Genomic DNA, 17,804 nt, shown 5'->3' with positions numbered 1-17,804 from the left:
AACTAGTTACAGGGCTGCTACATAGTCATGTTTTTTATAAACGTATGTGTATGTTTTAGTCCTGCAAAGAAGTGCAGTAGCCCATTCAGTTCTTACCAGTCCTGTTGAGTACAGGTGATTTCTTTAATTCTTGCAAGATGGCAGTTTTCTTATGTTCAGTGTTGCAGCAAAACTGGCTCTAAATTACAATGAACATTGAACTCATTGAATAAATGCCTGTGTGCTCTATAGTGTTCGCTGATGTACATCTGTTTACTTGAGCTGTGAAAACTTACCTGCTACTCATCTCTTATTAATTCTTCACATTAGCTGTCTCGTTTGTTCCTTCCTCTTAGGATGAATAATTTCTTTTTACATGGAAACGAATTTTTATCTGATTATGTCAGAGTTGTTTTTCTTCTTGAACTTCTATTCCTAGGAGACTTCCACAAGTAAGCATAGTTAGGTTGGTCTTCATGATTCTGCAGATCTGAACTGGTGTTGCTTACAGCTTTGCCAGTTGCAGACAGTAACGACACTGTTCAATTGATCTGATGTAGTGCATACTTCAGACACTAGCAAAATGGAGAAGAAAGCATCCAAGATCATTGTTGGTTTTGAAGGATTGCCCAGGATCAGTTTTGGTAGCACAAAGGGGTCTCTGTAATCTCTTTTCTTTTTATATCATCTGTCAGTACAGAGTGGCTTTAAGTCCTTCTGTTTTCGTTGGTAGAAATGTGTCTATTTGGTTTTATGTGTCAAAATCAATGATATCTGAATGTTCTTTGGAAAAAATTATACTTGCATTATAGGGATATTTCATCCATACATGCTAGAATTGATTAGTATCTTATTCACGATCCTGATTGATGCTCGTGGACCACGTGTTGCTGCTAAATACCTTCGTTTTACCAAAGATATTTAAGATAACATAGTATAGGATTTCCCCAATTTAAACTCAAAACTCTTAATGCAGAATATTCTGTTGCTTGAATTTCATTGCTTTGGGACACATTTGCTGAAGGAAAGTAGAGAAAAATAGCGTACAGTAAACGCAGCTTTATGAATACGACCGATATACAGGATTATGACTTTGAATTTTACTGAAATATATTGAAACTTTCTTGGAAAGCAGTTCAAGGAAGTGAGGGGTGTCTGTAATTCTGAGAAAGCAGAAGTTTCAATTAACAGAAATATCAAGATGTATCGAACTCATATAATGATGACAGCTTTTTCAGTACAAGTTCACTGTATATTTGGTAGTGCATGGTTGGGTTGATTCCAGGTGCAGCAGCAATGTTTTGAGTGGATGTTTTTGTAGTTAATGGAAAAAATGTATTGCTTTTAATTGGAAATGTCTATTTACCTTGAACAAGAATCATGTTGTTGTCTTGGTTATTGGAAACAGTGCTTTACTATGTGTGTAGTAACATACTTGATTTAAAACAACAGCAATGACAACAACAGAGTTCACTATTGAATTGCTGTATTCTGCTACTAATGCCAGCAGTGGAGTTCTTTTGAAGACTAAACTCCCATGTGCAGTTTGGTTAATAGGCAAGTTACTAGAAATATTTCAGGGTTTTGGAGTCTGATTACTGTGATCAACCTCAGATAAATTGCAATGTCATTACAGTACACCTGGTACTACTTCTTGATAGGACGTTCCTGATAGTAAGAAGCTTTTTTTAGTGTATTCACAGAACACTTTACTAGGCAAAAGAGTATGTGATGTAACTGATGAAATAAAAATATAGATCAAGTTTTTTATAAAGGTGTTTTTTTTTTTTTTTCCTAGAGAAGGATGTCTTTCAAAAATTTATTTTCACAGAAATATCTTTTGCAGCCATAATAGAATATGTTCGTATGTTACATGCCCGGGCCCTCTTTCCTCTCTTTGTGTATTGCTCATTTCAGGACCTGTTTAAGGCTTTGGTTTTATATTCTTTTTGTAGGTGTGCGGTGTGGTGGTGTTGTTAGTACAATATTTCATTTTCTTGCTTTGTTTTGTCCAGAGCAAGATGAATTGTTCAGAGACTGAAAGGAACCTGTTATTCTCTCTGTTTCTCTTTGTGATTTTTTTCTTCCTCCCCCTGCCCCAGGAGATAAAATATTATGGCTTAGGATTTGCAAGGCTGACATCCTTCCCCCGTTTCCCTACCCTTAAGAAATACTTTTTGCCAGCCTGAAGCTGATAAATGGGGTTTGAGAGTTTTTCTCTTTGTTACCAAGCTAGTTATACATTTTCAGTTTCTGTTAGCTGGAAGACAGTGGGCAAGAGCTAACTCATATTCAACACTGTTCACACTACAGTCTTTTCCTGACATAGCTATCTCAATCAGGACGAATAACATCCCTGACAGTATCCTAGCTGTGTTAACATATAATTTCCTGATATAGCTTGCTCTTGCATCTGTATTAAGATTTGTTTTTATAGCTGTCTTGGGGAGTGTTGGTAGTATGGAGTATGCTGATTTAACTATGGTAAAAGAGTCCTGGTACTGATGTAATTTTCAGGAGTGATTGAAGACAAGAGCTAAGGGAGATTTTAAGATAAACTGAATGTTGGTATGGCTATTGTAATAGGCAGTTATTCTAAAAAAATAGATTTGGTTGTAACAGAAGACCTCGCACTTTAGGCTGTGACCCAGTCTATGAATAATGAGGGTTATTGTTCCCTTTTATAAGCTGCTGGGAGAAGAGTGTAGGTTATCCCACTCCTGCCTGTTACACAGCAAGGAATCATTTGATGTGTGGGGAGCTCGGACTCTCAACTGTATTTGAAGGAGTGTGTCCATGTGAATTGTTTAAAAATGTGATTACTATATCCAGTGTGTTCTGTCAGATTTGACATAAGTGCGATTGTGTGTTCTGTCTTGATGCTGATTAAGTCTCTGTACTAATGGGTGATGTGACATTACCAACTGTGGAACTGTGGCCTGACATACTAGCAAGAACAGGTTCGTTCAGGCAATTCACCTTTATTGCTCCAGTGAAAGTTTTTGGTCCTGCTAATGGGTACTAAAGATTCCTTTTTTTTTTTGTCCTGATTTTTTTTTTCCCCCGGTTATACAGATTCTGGATAAAAGCAGAGCTCGAACTTCTTTTCTGACTTGTGCTTTGTGATAATGTATTTCCTGCTTCTATTAATTTGGTAGTTTACAATGTAATGTCTGAACTAGCTCCATATGTATGAAAATAGGCCCTCATGCTTAAATTAAGGTCTTTATTTACCTTTATTGCTTTTATTCTGTTCTTACTGGTCCAAAATATTAAATTAACTGATAATTTCGTGGAGTTCTAATGGGTGCCAGTTTCTATAGTCCAGTTTCATGATTAAATGTTTAAATTAAAAACCATTGGTATAGGTAAGCGTGAGTGAATGTTGTTTGTTTTGTTTGTGTAAGTGAAATATGTTTACTTCAACTGTTTGTGAAAATTTGGTAAAAGTTGTTTGACAGTTCCTGAGACAATTTGGGGGCAGGTGAGTCAGGGGGTTATTTGTCAGTAAAATCCACAGTGAGGTGAGCTTTGCAGATAAAGGGAAGGAAGGCTAGGGGCGTGTTGCTTTTTTTTGTTTCCTCATCTGGATGAGCCCGTCTGTATTTTCACATGGAGAGCTTTAGTCTGTCATTGCAAATAGCTGTGCTAGAAGCAGTGCTGGATTAGAGACAAAACTGCAAGTTGTGTATGGACCATTGACTCAAATGTTGTAGGACTCTAACTTTCTGAAAGAGAACCTTTTTGAACATATCTTTGGTCCAGTTATAGTCGAGAACTAAGATTCTTTTTTCTGGGAGTTTTTTAGTGAGTTGGAATCTCATTAGGGTGATATGTTTTGTTATTGTTGATGGGGCTTTTTTTGGTGTATTTTTTTAACACTAGATGGTTTTTCTCTTATTTTTAACTTCAGAACAGTGTTTTACTACCTAGTTTAAGCACTGATTAGAATGTTAGTTTGAGGAGCCTGGCACTTGCTCTAAGATGTTTGTCTCTTTTCAGTTAGATCTAAATTATTTTCTGGAGATGCTCTGGAGATTTCTCAAGTCCTTCCCTTCTCCCCTTGGGCAATTAGGGGAACTAGTGAGCACAGATAGTGTAGTGGAAAAAATGTGATTAACACAGGTCAGTTAACCATAAGGGGTTCTTATTTTCTTGTGTCATCTCCTACAGTCTGGTATGTTGAGTACAATTTTATGGAACAACTGACTCAGTCCAGTGGCTTTTTGTCACAAAAAGCTTCTTCATCCCCACAACCATGGTGTTGCAAAGGATGGCACTGAGGAGACACAGCAGTCAGCTCTGGTATTTGTTGATCTTTCTTCCTGAGTCAATTCCACTGATTAACTGGTTGGATTTGATTTTTGCCTGAAGGAAAAAGAGCTTTTTGCTAAATTAGTGTGACAATTTGGCTAATAGAGGAAGAACAACAGAGTTCTGGGAGAAGGCATGGAACCTCCAGGCAATGAGCAGTTGGGTCCTCTCAGCTGTACTGAAAGGTGATAACAGGTGATCAGAAAGAAATTGTTTGGTACCATCTTTTATGTGGTTTTTAAAGAGCTAATCTGTAAATCAGAAGTTCTGCAGTCTGAGCAGCCACTGGAGAAGTTTAAGGTAATGATTGGATGCTAAAGTACATGGGGTTTGGGGGCAGGGGTTGTTGTGGGTGTTTTTTGAGGCTCCACATACCAATCAGGAGCTGTTCAGTCATGTGATGCAAAACAAGAAGTTTAGTAGAATTTTATCATGCTGGCAGACTCAACTCTAGAGAATGTATGAATCTGGAGCAGAAGTAAAAACTTTGTGCTTTATAGTGTGATAGAAGGATGATTCTCAGTTCTCATCTCTAATCTGAATTAGATACGTAAGTGTACAGACATAACGTTAATCAGAAGTCAGGATGGGACCAGAGGAATGGGCAAATGAATTTAAATGAAGCTTTTTAAAAGGATCTGTGTCAAAGTATTGAGAAGTGATCTGCTCCTTGATGTACTGTGCTAGTGCTTGCAGGTAGTAGAACGTGAGCTGTTATCTGTAAAAATAAGCTTCTATATATTTTTACATTGATGTTGTCTGAGTTTTTGCTGCCATGACTGCACTTTAATGCTAGTACTTGACAGATCTCTCCATGAGCTGGGCTGATTTGTTAAGCTGTTAGAAAACTAACCACAATGTATAATTTTCTGCTCAGTTAGCAAGCAGAAGTAGCTCATTATGGGCTCAAGTGAGTGGCAATACCAAAGCAGGAAGGTGAGGCCATACATGAATGACTTAATTTCCTTGCACTGTCCTGACAATATACTCATAATGCTTTCTGATGGGAATTTGGAGAACTTGGAGACAATAGTTTCTGAAATTTTTAGGAGCATCTCCCTAGTCTGTGTTACATTAAAAAAAAAAAAAAGTTTTAAACATAATAGAAGAGAAATCATAGTTAAGCAAGATAAGCTATTTGAATAGTTGCTGAAAGGTATGTGTATTTGTCCTGGTCCATATACTGCATATTGACTAAATAATGTATACTCTTGCTCTTAGTTTTTTTTCATAGAGACTACTTGGAATAGAGACTAGGTAATGTAGAACCTGAAATCCCAGTGACTGAATAATGGATATGAAAAACAGTTTTCTTTGACCTCCATCTTTTTTAGACTTGCTAACAACATTGCGTGTGCCCAGGCTTAAGTTTTAGTTTTATAGAGCACCTGGATTCTTCCAGTACTAGAAAAGATCTCTAGTAAAAATCATGGAAAGAACTTCAGCTGTAAGTAGCTGTAAGAAAGATTACAGAGCTATAAGCAACTATGAGAAAATGGAAGTCTTATAGTATTATAATATGGCTACTACCTCATTGTGCGTATTTTATTTGAAAGTGAAAGCATTCCATGATTGCATGCACAAGTGTTAATTAGCTTTTTTCCCTACATCAGTGCTGAAGTACCGTTTTAGCTTCTGTGATGTAAAGCAATTAAGCATCCAGTTGTTTAACACAGATTAGTATCTGCCTGTTTTCATGTATAATAATAAAAATCCAGTAACTATAGTTTGGTGAGTATATTAGTTTTCTCTCTTTTAAGGCAGTACATCTTCATATTCTTTTGTGAATGTGTCATTATCTCTCTCTAACAACTTAATCAATGTTTCTGTGCTTATTTTTTTTCCTCTGGTAAGTGACAATATTAATCACTAGATTAAAAAAGGCTTGATTTTCAGCTTGTTTGCAGATATTAGAGTGTTTTGTTGGGTTTTTAAAAAATAGCTCCAGTGAAAATGTTTCAATCTTTCTCTTACAGTTTACATTTATTAAGATAATCTGTGTTAAATGTCGCATTCTGTAATTATTTTTTGAGTAGAATTGCCATATCAATTTTATGTGGATTCTAGTTGATTAGAACTTGACAGAGAATTGATTTTGAAATGTACTGTTTCTAAATGGTACTGTGCTTGGGAAAGAAGATCTGAATTAAGCCATCTCAAACTAAAGAAAGCTCTCTTATTTTCTCTTTTATGGCTTATATTGGTAGTAACTACCAGTGAAGCAGTTAGTTGCTTCAAAGCAATCTGAGTGCTAAATGAACTCATGCAGGCAGTATTTGTTTGACTTTGAAAGTATATTCAGCAGTTGCCAGTGTGTAATATATAAAAGCAATGAAATTGTTTCCTTTTTCCTTAATGTGAGGAGAATTACATTTTCCCCTTTTCTCCAGTTAAAGTACCTCGTAATTTTCGCTTGTTGGAAGAACTTGAAGAAGGGCAGAAGGGAGTAGGTGATGGTACAGTAAGCTGGGGCCTTGAAGATGATGAAGATATGACACTCACCAGATGGACAGGAATGATTATTGGGCCACCAAGGGTAAGTGTGATGAATTAATAAGTTTATAGGCAATACAAAATGCAAAAAAATGTTACTTTTCTACACCATAAAGGATTTAGTTGAAATTCAATGTATGAAATGGTAGAAATGCTATATATTCCTGTTAGAATTCTTCACTTTCAGGCATGTTAGTGTTTTCAGTCTAGCCTTCCCTGTTTCTGCAGCTGGCTGTAAAAGCCACTTGTGATTTGAGACTTATTTTACTGTTAGGAATATATTCATTCTGTATTTCCACTATTACTGCACAGAAGTGTACAGCAATAATACAATAAACAGATAGCTGTCTTTCCACAGTTTGTCATATGTGCCTGGTAGTTTCAATTTTGAAGTAAACTGGCAATATATTTTCAACTTTTACAAGTTTTATCAAATAGTCTTTCAGTATAGCAGTGTCAGTGTTTCAGTTGAATCATGCCTAAAGACTAAATGGCTTTTAATTATTTCTGATAGTTAAAGTATATGCACAAAGCTCAAATCCTTCTGACCTTTGAAGTTCTGTAGAATGTCATTTAGATTGATAAAACCTGCAAGAGAAGTAATCATCTCTTGTATCTGAGTATCTACCTCATGAGATGCAAGTGGAGACACCGTTACTTATGTGCGCACTTTCTCATGAGTTACAATATGACACAAAAGTTCAATGTGTAAATGAGACTTTTAAATGACTAAGTAGCATATGTCTTTCACTGCTAGCACGACGTTACTATCTGTGGATGCTTGTTGAAACAACTGTCCAGGACAAGAACCAGGATCAGAACTTGGCCTCAGTGAAGACAGTGCCTTGCTGAGTAACAGAGTTCCAGAGTTAGATTCAGTGTAATTCAAGCTCCTTTTGGAAGTCAGTTCCAACTTGCAGCAGACTGTAATGAACACTTGAATAATTCTTGTGAGCTCCTAAGATTTGAGTGCATTTGGGAGAGGACAAATTTAAAATATAAGCATAATGATTGTATGCTTTGAATGCTAACTTCTGTGGAATCAGTGTTTGAGTAGATTTTGAAGAAACTTTGTAGTGTTATGGATTTGGATAAGAACTCTCACATTTGAGCTAGCTGAAGTAGTGTCTCCCTCTCCAAAAAGCCTCCAGAACTGCCTATGACTGGTTTCTTATTCGACCTAAGGTAGACTACTCCATATCTTTGAAGGGAGTGATTATTATATAGGATCCCATTTGTTTTAAAAAAATAATGAACTCAGCCGAGCCTGGTATGCGCTGTTAATTCTGGTCAATTTGTATTTCTGTCATTTTATTTTTTTTATGAGAAAGAATGCATGCAGATAATATCTTGTGCCATATCAGGGACTTGCAATCTTGCTGATAGAATGACTGGCAGTACGCAGTGATTGTAGAAAGTGGAAGCCACCAGTTCCCGAGCCAGTGGTGGCATCTTGAGAGGAATTGCATATCCGCTTTCAGCGTTTGTAAAAGATAGGTGGGTTTTTGAATTGGCTGAGTTATATAGATGGTGCAGTAAGGCAAAACACAGAGAAAGTAATTAATACTGTCCACAGCATGAACTTCTCATAGGTGGCTTCTCTAGAGCTGTGCAAAAATTGCTTATCAGGGTTTTTTTCTTGCTTCATTTGAAAGGTGACCGGCATGGATGGAGGAGGGTAAGATTTGTTTTGGATTGAAGGAAACATTTTTCTGACCCCCAGAAAATGGGGCTTTAGGCTTTTTGGGAAGCTGGCAAGGGATACTTGACTCGCAGTAAAACAATGACTTGATAAACTCAGCAAAATTGAGAAACCACCTGGATATGAATAAGGGCATGAGAATGAGTGCTGTTCTTGGAATTTTTCAGAGTTTTGAGCAGTATATGTACATTTTGGCCTGTTTCCACTATCCCTCTATGAGAAAGTAAATTGTTTTAGCTGAGTGAATAATGAGAATTTTTGTTAATATTTTCTTGCTGTGCTACCAGCTATGTTACTTGTAGCAGGACAAGATGACTTGTATTGGGCCTTTAGCTTTTAATCATAAAATGAGAATGTTAAGGGTTGGAAGGGACCTTAAAGATCATCTAGTCCCAGCGCCCCCTCTGCCCCCCCGAGTCCTGCCAAGGCCTTATCCAGCCTGGCCTTGAACACTGCCAGGGTTGAGACATCCACAACCTCCCTGGGTAACCTGTTCCAGTGTCTCACCACCCTCACAGTAATGGGAAAGAATCATAGAAAACCTTTTGTATTGCCTTGTTTCTTTCTGACCCACTTGCTGCTCAGTTTCTATGCCTTCTCAGAATTATGGTACACAGTTGGGGTGCTTTAGTTAGGGTGCTTTAGTAGTCCTATTTCCATTCTGCCTTTTAATTGACCACAGAGTGGACTGTTGTTTGGTAACTTGGCTTCGTGGTTGATACTTCTGCTTGGAGTGATGGCTGGCTGATGCAGAACAGCTTAAAGATGATGCTTTTGGAAAGTTCAGAGGCATGTTACTGCTTTTGGTTCACGTTGGCTGTATCTGTTGTGCCAGTAGAAAGACAGGTGTAGAAAGTGGCTTTATCTTCCTTTTAGAGCACAGAGGTGTGTGCATCAGTGACCAGCAAAGCCACTGATCCTTGGCATGGTCTACTTGAAAAGATTAAAAAAGACAGAACCATACCTAATTTTAAAAATGTGACTTTCTCAAAATATACTTGCATTTAGAATTATCTGCTCTCTAGTCACTTGGGAATGACATCTGCAAGCTAGCAGTCACTTTATTGTCCAAAGTTCATAAATCCTCCAGTAAACTAAGCATCTTATATATTTTCCATAGTGTTAATTACTTGCAGAATATGTTTCTTTTGCAGATCCTTTTTTTATCTTGTTCTTGGTTATATCTTAACTTGAGTTATCCATCTTTCTCCATTTCCAGTTTTTTTGCAGTGTTAGATATTTCATTACAGGAGAAAGTGGTAGTTTTCCTAAAGATTATTGATTTCTCTCAGCCCTGTACTATTCCAGTGTTGTTTTGAGAATGCAGGTGGGTAGAAAGGATGAGAGCAAATGTGATTTAAAGAAAGAATTGTACTGTGTTAAAACTTGTGTATGGAATAGTCAATAGGTAGTATAATTTACACATAATCCTGAAGTAATCAATATAACCAAAACAGTGGAGTATCAGTCAGTAATCCAAGACCTTCAGTCAGTAATCCAAGACCTTCAGTTTGTACACAGTATTAACAAATTTATATTTATTTCATATTTCTTGAGCTTTATTCTTCTCGCCTTTACTCTGCTTTTTAAAAAATCAGAAATATTTAGCGTTCAGTAAAGTGCATTAGTCTGTTTTTTTGCCTTCTAGACAAACTATGAAAACAGAATATACAGTCTGAAAGTAGAGTGTGGACCTAAATATCCAGAAGCACCTCCTACAGTTAGATTTGTAACTAAAATTAATATGAATGGAATAAATAATTCCAATGGAATGGTAAGTTGAAATGGTAAGATCAACCATGTTCTTAATTTATATTATAAAGTATTTCTTTGAAAAACTCAGGTGAGGAATATGCATGTTGGACAGAGTTTTCATATTTAATTTTTATATTATAAGTACTGTTTTAAATTGAATTTTTGTGGCCTACTACTTCAAATCTTTGTGGCTCTTAGTGGCTTGTCAATGAGACAAGCATTATTTATAGTACTGAGACAGTTTTTTCTTTTAAATGAAGATGAAAGTTTTAGTTTTGAATGGGAAAATGATTAGTGTTTAAGCTATGTGTAGATGTTTCCCTTGTAATACTCTTACAAAAGGGGATTTATAACAGGCATATTACAAACTTTTTCAGATTTTTCCATTAATTAAAAATGGAAGTTGTTTCTGATGAGACTCAATCCCGATGTATTAACTCACCTTTAATGAACTGGTGTATTTATATACTTGTTTTCTTTATACTGACTTTATTCAGATCCAAGGTGATTCTGAGCTTCCATCTTAAGATCTTTTGGTATAGATGGAAATCACTTTCATTTTAAAGATCAGTTTGCAATAAGTTAGTTGCACTGATCCTGCACTTAGGATGGGAGGAGTTCATGTACATGAGCAATGGCAGCAGCTCAAATAAGTTTGTTACTCAGCTATTCACTAAGTACTTTAATCCTGTGAGTAAGCCTGAGGTACCCCATTGCTCAGTGAAAGGAGATGTGAGCTGTCTTGCCTTTACAGTGGTATGTACATATATCAGCAGGAAATGCAATAATATATCACAGTTGTCTGTGTGTACATTTGTCTTTAGTGGATGCAAAGTAACTGGGTTAAGGTTACATTAGAGATGAGTCAAAGACCATCTTTGGATTTTAAATAATTTGCAAAATCTAAAAGAAAGGTGGACTTTGATTGCTGTAATTAATAGTACTGAAATGTGAAACTTTAAGTTTCTAAATTACTGTAGTGGAGGGAGAGGTTCTCAAGGGTTCTTTTGAGCTATGGTAGTGTTCTGGTTGGTCATCCAAAGCCAGTGCACTAACACTTCAGAAATAATCTAAAATTACTTTGAAAATACTTTTATGTAGCCAACAATGTTACTCTACCTGAAGATCTTATCAAAATTGCTATCTGTCAATGGATGCCTTTCATCACAGCTGTGGCTTGTTACCTAAGTTTATGTATTTATTGCGTTGTCATTAGCAGAAACTGCCAGTTTGGAATGCAGCAGAGCTTTTGGTGTGTTTAGAATATGTGGGTTTTGTACTTCTTCCTAGTAACATGGATTACTCTGAATTGGTAGAGAAGCATGCCCTTCTTTCTTCATCTCTGCCTGCCTCAGAGTGTAGGTGTTGGTTTTTGGAAGCAGGATCTCAGACTTGTAGAGCCTGAAGGCTCATGTTTACCGAGCCAGTTGACTTGAGCTTTTGTTTGGAGAAGTCTACACTCCTCAGCTTGCTGAGGGTGAATACTGTGACAGGAGATCCACCTGGTCATTGTGAAAGCACTGTAAAAATTGAGTCATTGCTACAGGAAAATTTGATTTTAATAAGTTCAAACCTTATACAAAACCTCCATTCATTTTTCCCTCAACAGTTCTATAAACTTGTGTATCATATGAAGGATTTGCTATGCAAATGCATAACTTTTTTTAAAAAAATGAATTTAAATAGGACTAAATAATATTTTTAATGAAAAGTTTTCATAAGTAATGAATCTAAAACACATATATTACCTAATCCTTAATGTGCCAATTGTCCCAGTGTCTTGCATTTTATCTTATTTTGCCTTTGTGTTCATTAGAGAAACTGTGAGGTAAACGGGGTTCAGCATCCTGGAACAGTTCATGTTGCTGCTTCCTGATAGTTTCTTCTTGTTTCTTTCAAACTGTTCTCCCACTTTCTGGTCATCTTTCATTTATTAGATCACAAGTCGTTTGCTGCATTCTTTGAATGAATGGCAGGCTTTCATCTTCAGACATGTTCTACTATCCGTGCTTCTGCATGCACCCTGGTTTTTGACATGTGGCCAGCTTTTGATCACATTGCTTATAGGTGCCACGAAGAAGTTGGTGACTTGCAGAAAAGAGACCTGAGAGAAATGGCAGCTGTAATTTTGTGTCTTAGCAGATCATGCTCAAAACATTTGTAATGTTGTTAAGGTAGGCTTTACAGGAGATGTGTGCCAATTAACACCTGAGGAAAAGTAGGGACCCCCTGTGAGTTTAGAGGGTGATAATTTCTGTTGAGTTAGAGTGTTAGTGGTGGAGGGGAAAGGTGGATAAGTGCTAGTCACTGGGGCTCTAAGGAAAGTAGTCTCATACTGCCTTGTTGGCAATGGTTCTCAACTTTCTTGACTTACAAATCCCTTTTACACTTTGCATGAAAAGTATGTGTGCGTAATGAATTTATTAATACTGACAGGTCCAACTTTATTGACTTTTTGATTGATTATTCTCTGAGAGAGGAGTTTTGCTTGTAACTTTTCTGTCAGCAGAAATTTATCTGTTTGATAAATTTAGTACAGGAAAGGAGAGGACTAGTTCAGGAGTATTTTATCTCAAAAGACTTAACATAGGTGTTCTAAGGCACCCTGTTAAATTATCTTTCTTATCTGCAAGTTTTTTGTGGTTTTCTTTTCAGTTTGCTTATGGAGCTGCTGCATTTGTATTCAGAATTATATTACTAAGGTCAGAAAAGCTAATCCAAGTACTTGTGTAGAGCTGGACAAAATGCCTTTATGTATTAATGGCATTACTGTTGTAAAACTAAGTTATCATTCGTAATGCTGTAGGGTCTTTTCTCTTGGAGACTTATGTATCCCATACTGATAAAAGACAGATTGCATTCTGATGTGCTGTTTATTTTCCTTTGTCTTTTGAGGTTGCCCGATTTTTCCATCTTTGAGAGCGCTCTTCAGCAGTCTGTCTTGCAGGACTTGCAATCACTTCTGTTCATTTAGATACCATTTACAGCTGGAAGTACTTGTTTCCTTTAAAATCACTTGGGACACTGTCAGCTACAACTCTGTAAGCTGCTGTCCAGTTAATGCTTTGAGTATATTTATTGTAGACATTTGGTACCATTTGCTACTTGTTGAAGTTATTTGGAACATTATAAACACTGAATACTTTGCATCATTGTGTAAAATAGTTTGTTTTATTTTCAACTGTTTAGAAAAGAATGATGCATTATACATATTGCTTCTCCTGCTATTGTTTAAGGTTTCACAGTGGTCTACCCCCAGAATAAAGTAGTCTTCAGATTGCAGTTTGCAGCTTTATCAGCTTTTATGTAACTTTGAAATGTCTCCCACTGTGTCCCAGGGCATGTATTTGAATATTACCTAATGCTTTTGTGCAATTTGAACACAGTTTGTGTCACTCTTTTAAATGTCTTATCATTGTTCTTCATAAAGTGAGTTTATTGTGAATCAGCTTGGAAATCAAATCTGCAACAGAGAAAACAGAACCTGAGCCAAAATCTTCACTGCTGCAAGATGTTATAAGAGAAGTTGGTGACTTGCAGAAAAGAGACTTGAGATAAATAGCAACGAAAATGTCATGTTGCAGCAGTCTTTAGTCAGAAAACAACCATAACAATGTTAAACCAGAATTTGCAGTCTGTGACTTTGTTGTTACAAATTCCCAGTCAAGAAAGAAAAGCAGGAGGAACTTATAAGTGGTCAGCTCTCATGTTCCAGTCTATGTAGTATTGTATTGATTGAATAGCAGTAGTGACTGACTGCTATGTGCAGTAATTGAGGCAGATATACAGATTTGAGGGAGCCTACAAAGGCAAAGTTGAAGAGAATCAAGGAGAAGGAAGATGGTGTTAAAACAGAATGACCAGACTGAAGATTGATGTTCATTTCTGTAGTCCCAGAACAACTACCTTTCCAGCCATTTTGACTCTTATCTACCACACTAAACCAAATACTCCTTTAAAAAAGTAGTAATAGTACAGGAATGACAGTGATGGTTTCACTAGTGTTAACTTTCAAAACCTTTCTGTATTAGCTCATACACCTGTGTATTTTAAAATGGCATGATGCTTCTCCAAAATAGTGCTTTTCTTTTGATGCTGTTTTTCTTCCTAATTTATTAAATGTTTGCAATAATTATTAAGTAATCTGTCTGCCTTTCATACTCTAGTTTGATGATATGCTGTCTTAGGCAACTCTACTAACTGTAAGGGGTTCCAGATTCTGAGCAGAACATGATTTGTGTGAAAATAAATGCTTTTTAGTACTGAGCTGTGAACAAGATCAACTTAGGGACTACTTAGGGACTTCTTTCCAAGGTGGTTTTTTTAAACTGGATTGGTTCCGTCAGTTCAGTTCAGAAGGTAGCTCCTTGTACATTGAATGGTTCACCTGAGCTGATAGGAAGTAGCACAGTTAAATGAAAAGTGACTAGTGAGAGAGAGCTGAAGTTTCTTGGGTTAGTATTGCTGCCAGGCCAGCACATTGTTAAACCTTGGCCCCAGCTTCCTCCTACAAAAAGGTTTAGTCTCATCCGGTGTTCTGAAAATAGCCTCACTTCGAATAATCTAGAAATAAGACATCTGTAGTAACATTCTTATTTCTGATTACAAGTGTTTTTTCTTTCAGCTTGCACTTAAGATGGAATAAGAAACTTCTTGATGTTTTATGCTGTCTAAGTCACAAAACAGTGGTTTCCCTTACTTTTATAGCCATGTGGGCTGCCCATGCTACTCTGCCAGTGGAATTCAGTAGCCCTATTCCTGCCCATGGGCCTGCTTTGCAATTGCACGACTGTAGGCCCCTCTGTGATGTTAAGGTCCTCTGTGCAGAGGCTGGGACTTAACCTGCTGCCAAAACAATTCCCAGGATGACTTTCAATTGCTGACTTTCCTATGGAAACCTCCCTGTTATAATATAATTGTGTAAATTGTCCCACAGGTTTTATAAACGCATAGGAGAAGTCCCATGTCCTTTCCTTTCAGTTCATATTCACATTGGTAAGTGATGTACAGTAATCTTCACGGCTCCATAAGATGACTTACTGTAAGAAGGATGCAAAGAACTAAGAAATGTCCAAACATTATGGATCAGTTATTTCAGTATTTCAAGACATTTCTTAGTATGTGTAGTGACTCTAGATGTGCCAGAAGCACCATGTAGTAGCGATGTGAAATAAATCACTAACAATAGTTGTAGCGAGGAAAAACCAAGGGAAACGTACCTTTACAAAAGTATTTTACGGACTCTTGCATGGCAGGTTCTTTTAAAGAACTGAGGAATACCCAGGTGCTTGTATTAGCACAGTGAAGGTGATTACTTGTTTCTTTTTTGGGGGTAATTTGAAAAAAAACCCCTATAATTTCTACTAAATAGCAACTCCAGTTTTGCAGTGAACCGGTTGCTGATGCCCTCCTCCCTCCCTACTTTCCTTCTCACTAATATTAGTAGCAGCACAGATGGAAGGGTCCACCTGCATGGATTTCATTACAGAATCTGTATTTGTGTGTAAGTACGTGATTGTTTTCCTTAAAATATTGTATGAACACGGGGACTTTATGCCACAGAGAAAGTGTCAGGGAATGCTTAGAACGTTTCTTAAGAGCAATTAGGTCAACAACAGTTATTTATGTAGAGATTATATGTTCCATCATAACTTAGATTTCTTTCTTCTTTTCCCAGGTGGATGCACGGAGCATACCAGTGTTAGCAAAATGGCAAAATTCATATAGCATTAAAGTTGTACTTCAAGAGCTAAGACGTCTAATGATGTCCAAAGAAAATATGAAGCTTCCACAACCTCCAGAGGGACAAACTTACAATAATTAATTTTAGCTGATTCTCAAACTTCTGTCTTAAAACAACAACCTTCTACTCATGTTAATGTCTTGATTAAATCTCACAATGCAAACACCCACACATTAATGAATTTCAGCTGGTATACATGACCTGGACATTTGTAAGAATATATAATATATGTATGCCCAATATGTTTTCAGGCACTATGGGAGAAAAAGGCAGCACAATTATTTTTTTTCTCTTATCGAGGCACTGTCATTTAAGCATAAGCCTGAAATAGCCTAAAATTGGAATTCAGGTTTTACAAGATGAAAGCATGACAGAAAGTGTCAGATTGCTGTGGAATAATATATGTTACTGAAAATAATCTCTGGAGAAGGCAAAATATAAATGGCATGCTTTATCCATCTTGCTTAGTAAAAGAGCTGCAATTAAATTTGTTTTAAGGTAGCAGGTACAGTGAATACCGTTGCTCATCTTGTTTTAATTTTGCAAGGGTGTGGGTGCCGACTACTAGTAGTGTCACAAAGTATGTTCAGGATTGTTTTGATACCTGTATTTATAAAGTGGGGGGATTAATTTCTGTTAAGCAGCTCCTGTGTTACATGTATCGGACATGACAAATATTTGTTTACAGTCTTTGTTCTAATAAACCATGCATTTAAGTTTTAGTGAAACAAAGGAAATGTATGGATATGTGATTGAGATTAAAGTTAGTCTTAAAATGTAAATAAAATGTGGAAAGTGTCTGAGGCTGTGCCATTTCTATAATAGTGATGTAATATATGTACAGTAACTTGCAGAAGTAGTGGAAAGCCAAACATAATATTGCTGCTGGTGTTACATGCACCTTTTGTCCTTATCACTTTTGTATGTTTAGTTTGCTTGAGAGGTCAAGAAATTCCATTTGTTGCAGGGGAGTAAGTTCTGTCATCTGTAGTATCACTTCTTTAGACAAACTTGCACTCTGTGTATGTGTGTGTGTATATGTTATTTCAAAAAAAAACCCAAACCAAACTAAAAATAAAAACAAGGAAAAACCCCTTGCCTACGCATGTCCCCTTTAGTTCCCCTCCATATTCTTTTGAAAAATGAGCATAACTTTCACTCTGCTTCCTTAACCTCTAAGCAGTTTTCAGACCACATTGCTGAAGTCTGTTCTAGGTCCTTTGTCTTGCTTTCTTGCATCTTTTCCTCTTTTATGTTTCTTGCCTTTTCTTCTTGTCTGTTCCACTTTTGCCTTTTCTGAAACACACAAGAAAGAAACTTCAGGAAGCTTTACTAAAAAAAAACTACACCTGTGGTACAGATCATCATATTTTCATGTGCATTCCATGATTCATATGCCGTGATGCCACTGTTTTCACAGCTAGAATGCTTTCTGCCTCTCCTGCAGTTGTTTTCAATGTATTCTGTCTGGTGGGAACACTGGTTTTAGTTCTGTTACTGATTTCTCATAAGCAAGTAGTTAATGCTGTTCTTTTGGATATTATGCCTTCTTTCTCTGTCCCCCCAACTTGGAGAATGCAATGTTCATTTTGATGAGAATATGTATCACTGGGAGTGAGTCATCAATTTGCATCCAGAGTTTTATTTCGTGGTTCTTTTGAAAAAAATGATATAATCAAAAGCCATCAACAGCCAGCTAACTTTCTTTGATAAGCCTTTGCCTATTTCTGATGTAAACAGTGAACCTTTAAAAGCAATAAACTAGGTGGTCCTTTTTTTTTGGAAAGGTTTATTTAATATTTGTTTATGCTTTTTAGA

The 17,804-nt window shown here is 36.7% G+C and overlaps 1 protein-coding gene across 4 annotated transcripts in view; it reads left to right on the top strand.

Annotated features, from left to right (window-relative positions):
* UBE2V2 (ubiquitin conjugating enzyme E2 V2) overlaps window positions 1-16,787 on the top strand; it is a 34,450-nt gene extending 17,663 nt beyond the window's left edge. For 3 of the 4 annotated variants that reach the window (XM_017831907.1, XM_017831926.1, XM_017831934.1), the window contains exons 2-4: window positions 6,684-6,829; window positions 10,137-10,262; window positions 15,921-16,787. In XM_017831907.1, the coding sequence (XP_017687396.1) occupies window positions 6,684-6,829; window positions 10,137-10,262; window positions 15,921-16,067 (419 nt within the window). In that variant the 3' untranslated portion in view covers window positions 16,068-16,787. The remainder of the gene's footprint in view (window positions 1-6,683; window positions 6,830-10,136; window positions 10,263-15,920) is intronic. The other variant, XM_017831916.1, reaches the window with a different exon arrangement.
* Window positions 16,788-17,804: the final 1,017 nt, after the last annotated feature.

Source organism: Lepidothrix coronata, unplaced genomic scaffold (assembly GCF_001604755.1).
Source record: "Lepidothrix coronata isolate B3197 unplaced genomic scaffold, Lepidothrix_coronata-1.0 Scaffold6, whole genome shotgun sequence".
NCBI classification, from domain to species: domain Eukaryota; kingdom Metazoa; phylum Chordata; class Aves; order Passeriformes; family Pipridae; genus Lepidothrix; species Lepidothrix coronata.
This window is presented reverse-complemented; position numbering and strand designations above follow the sequence as displayed.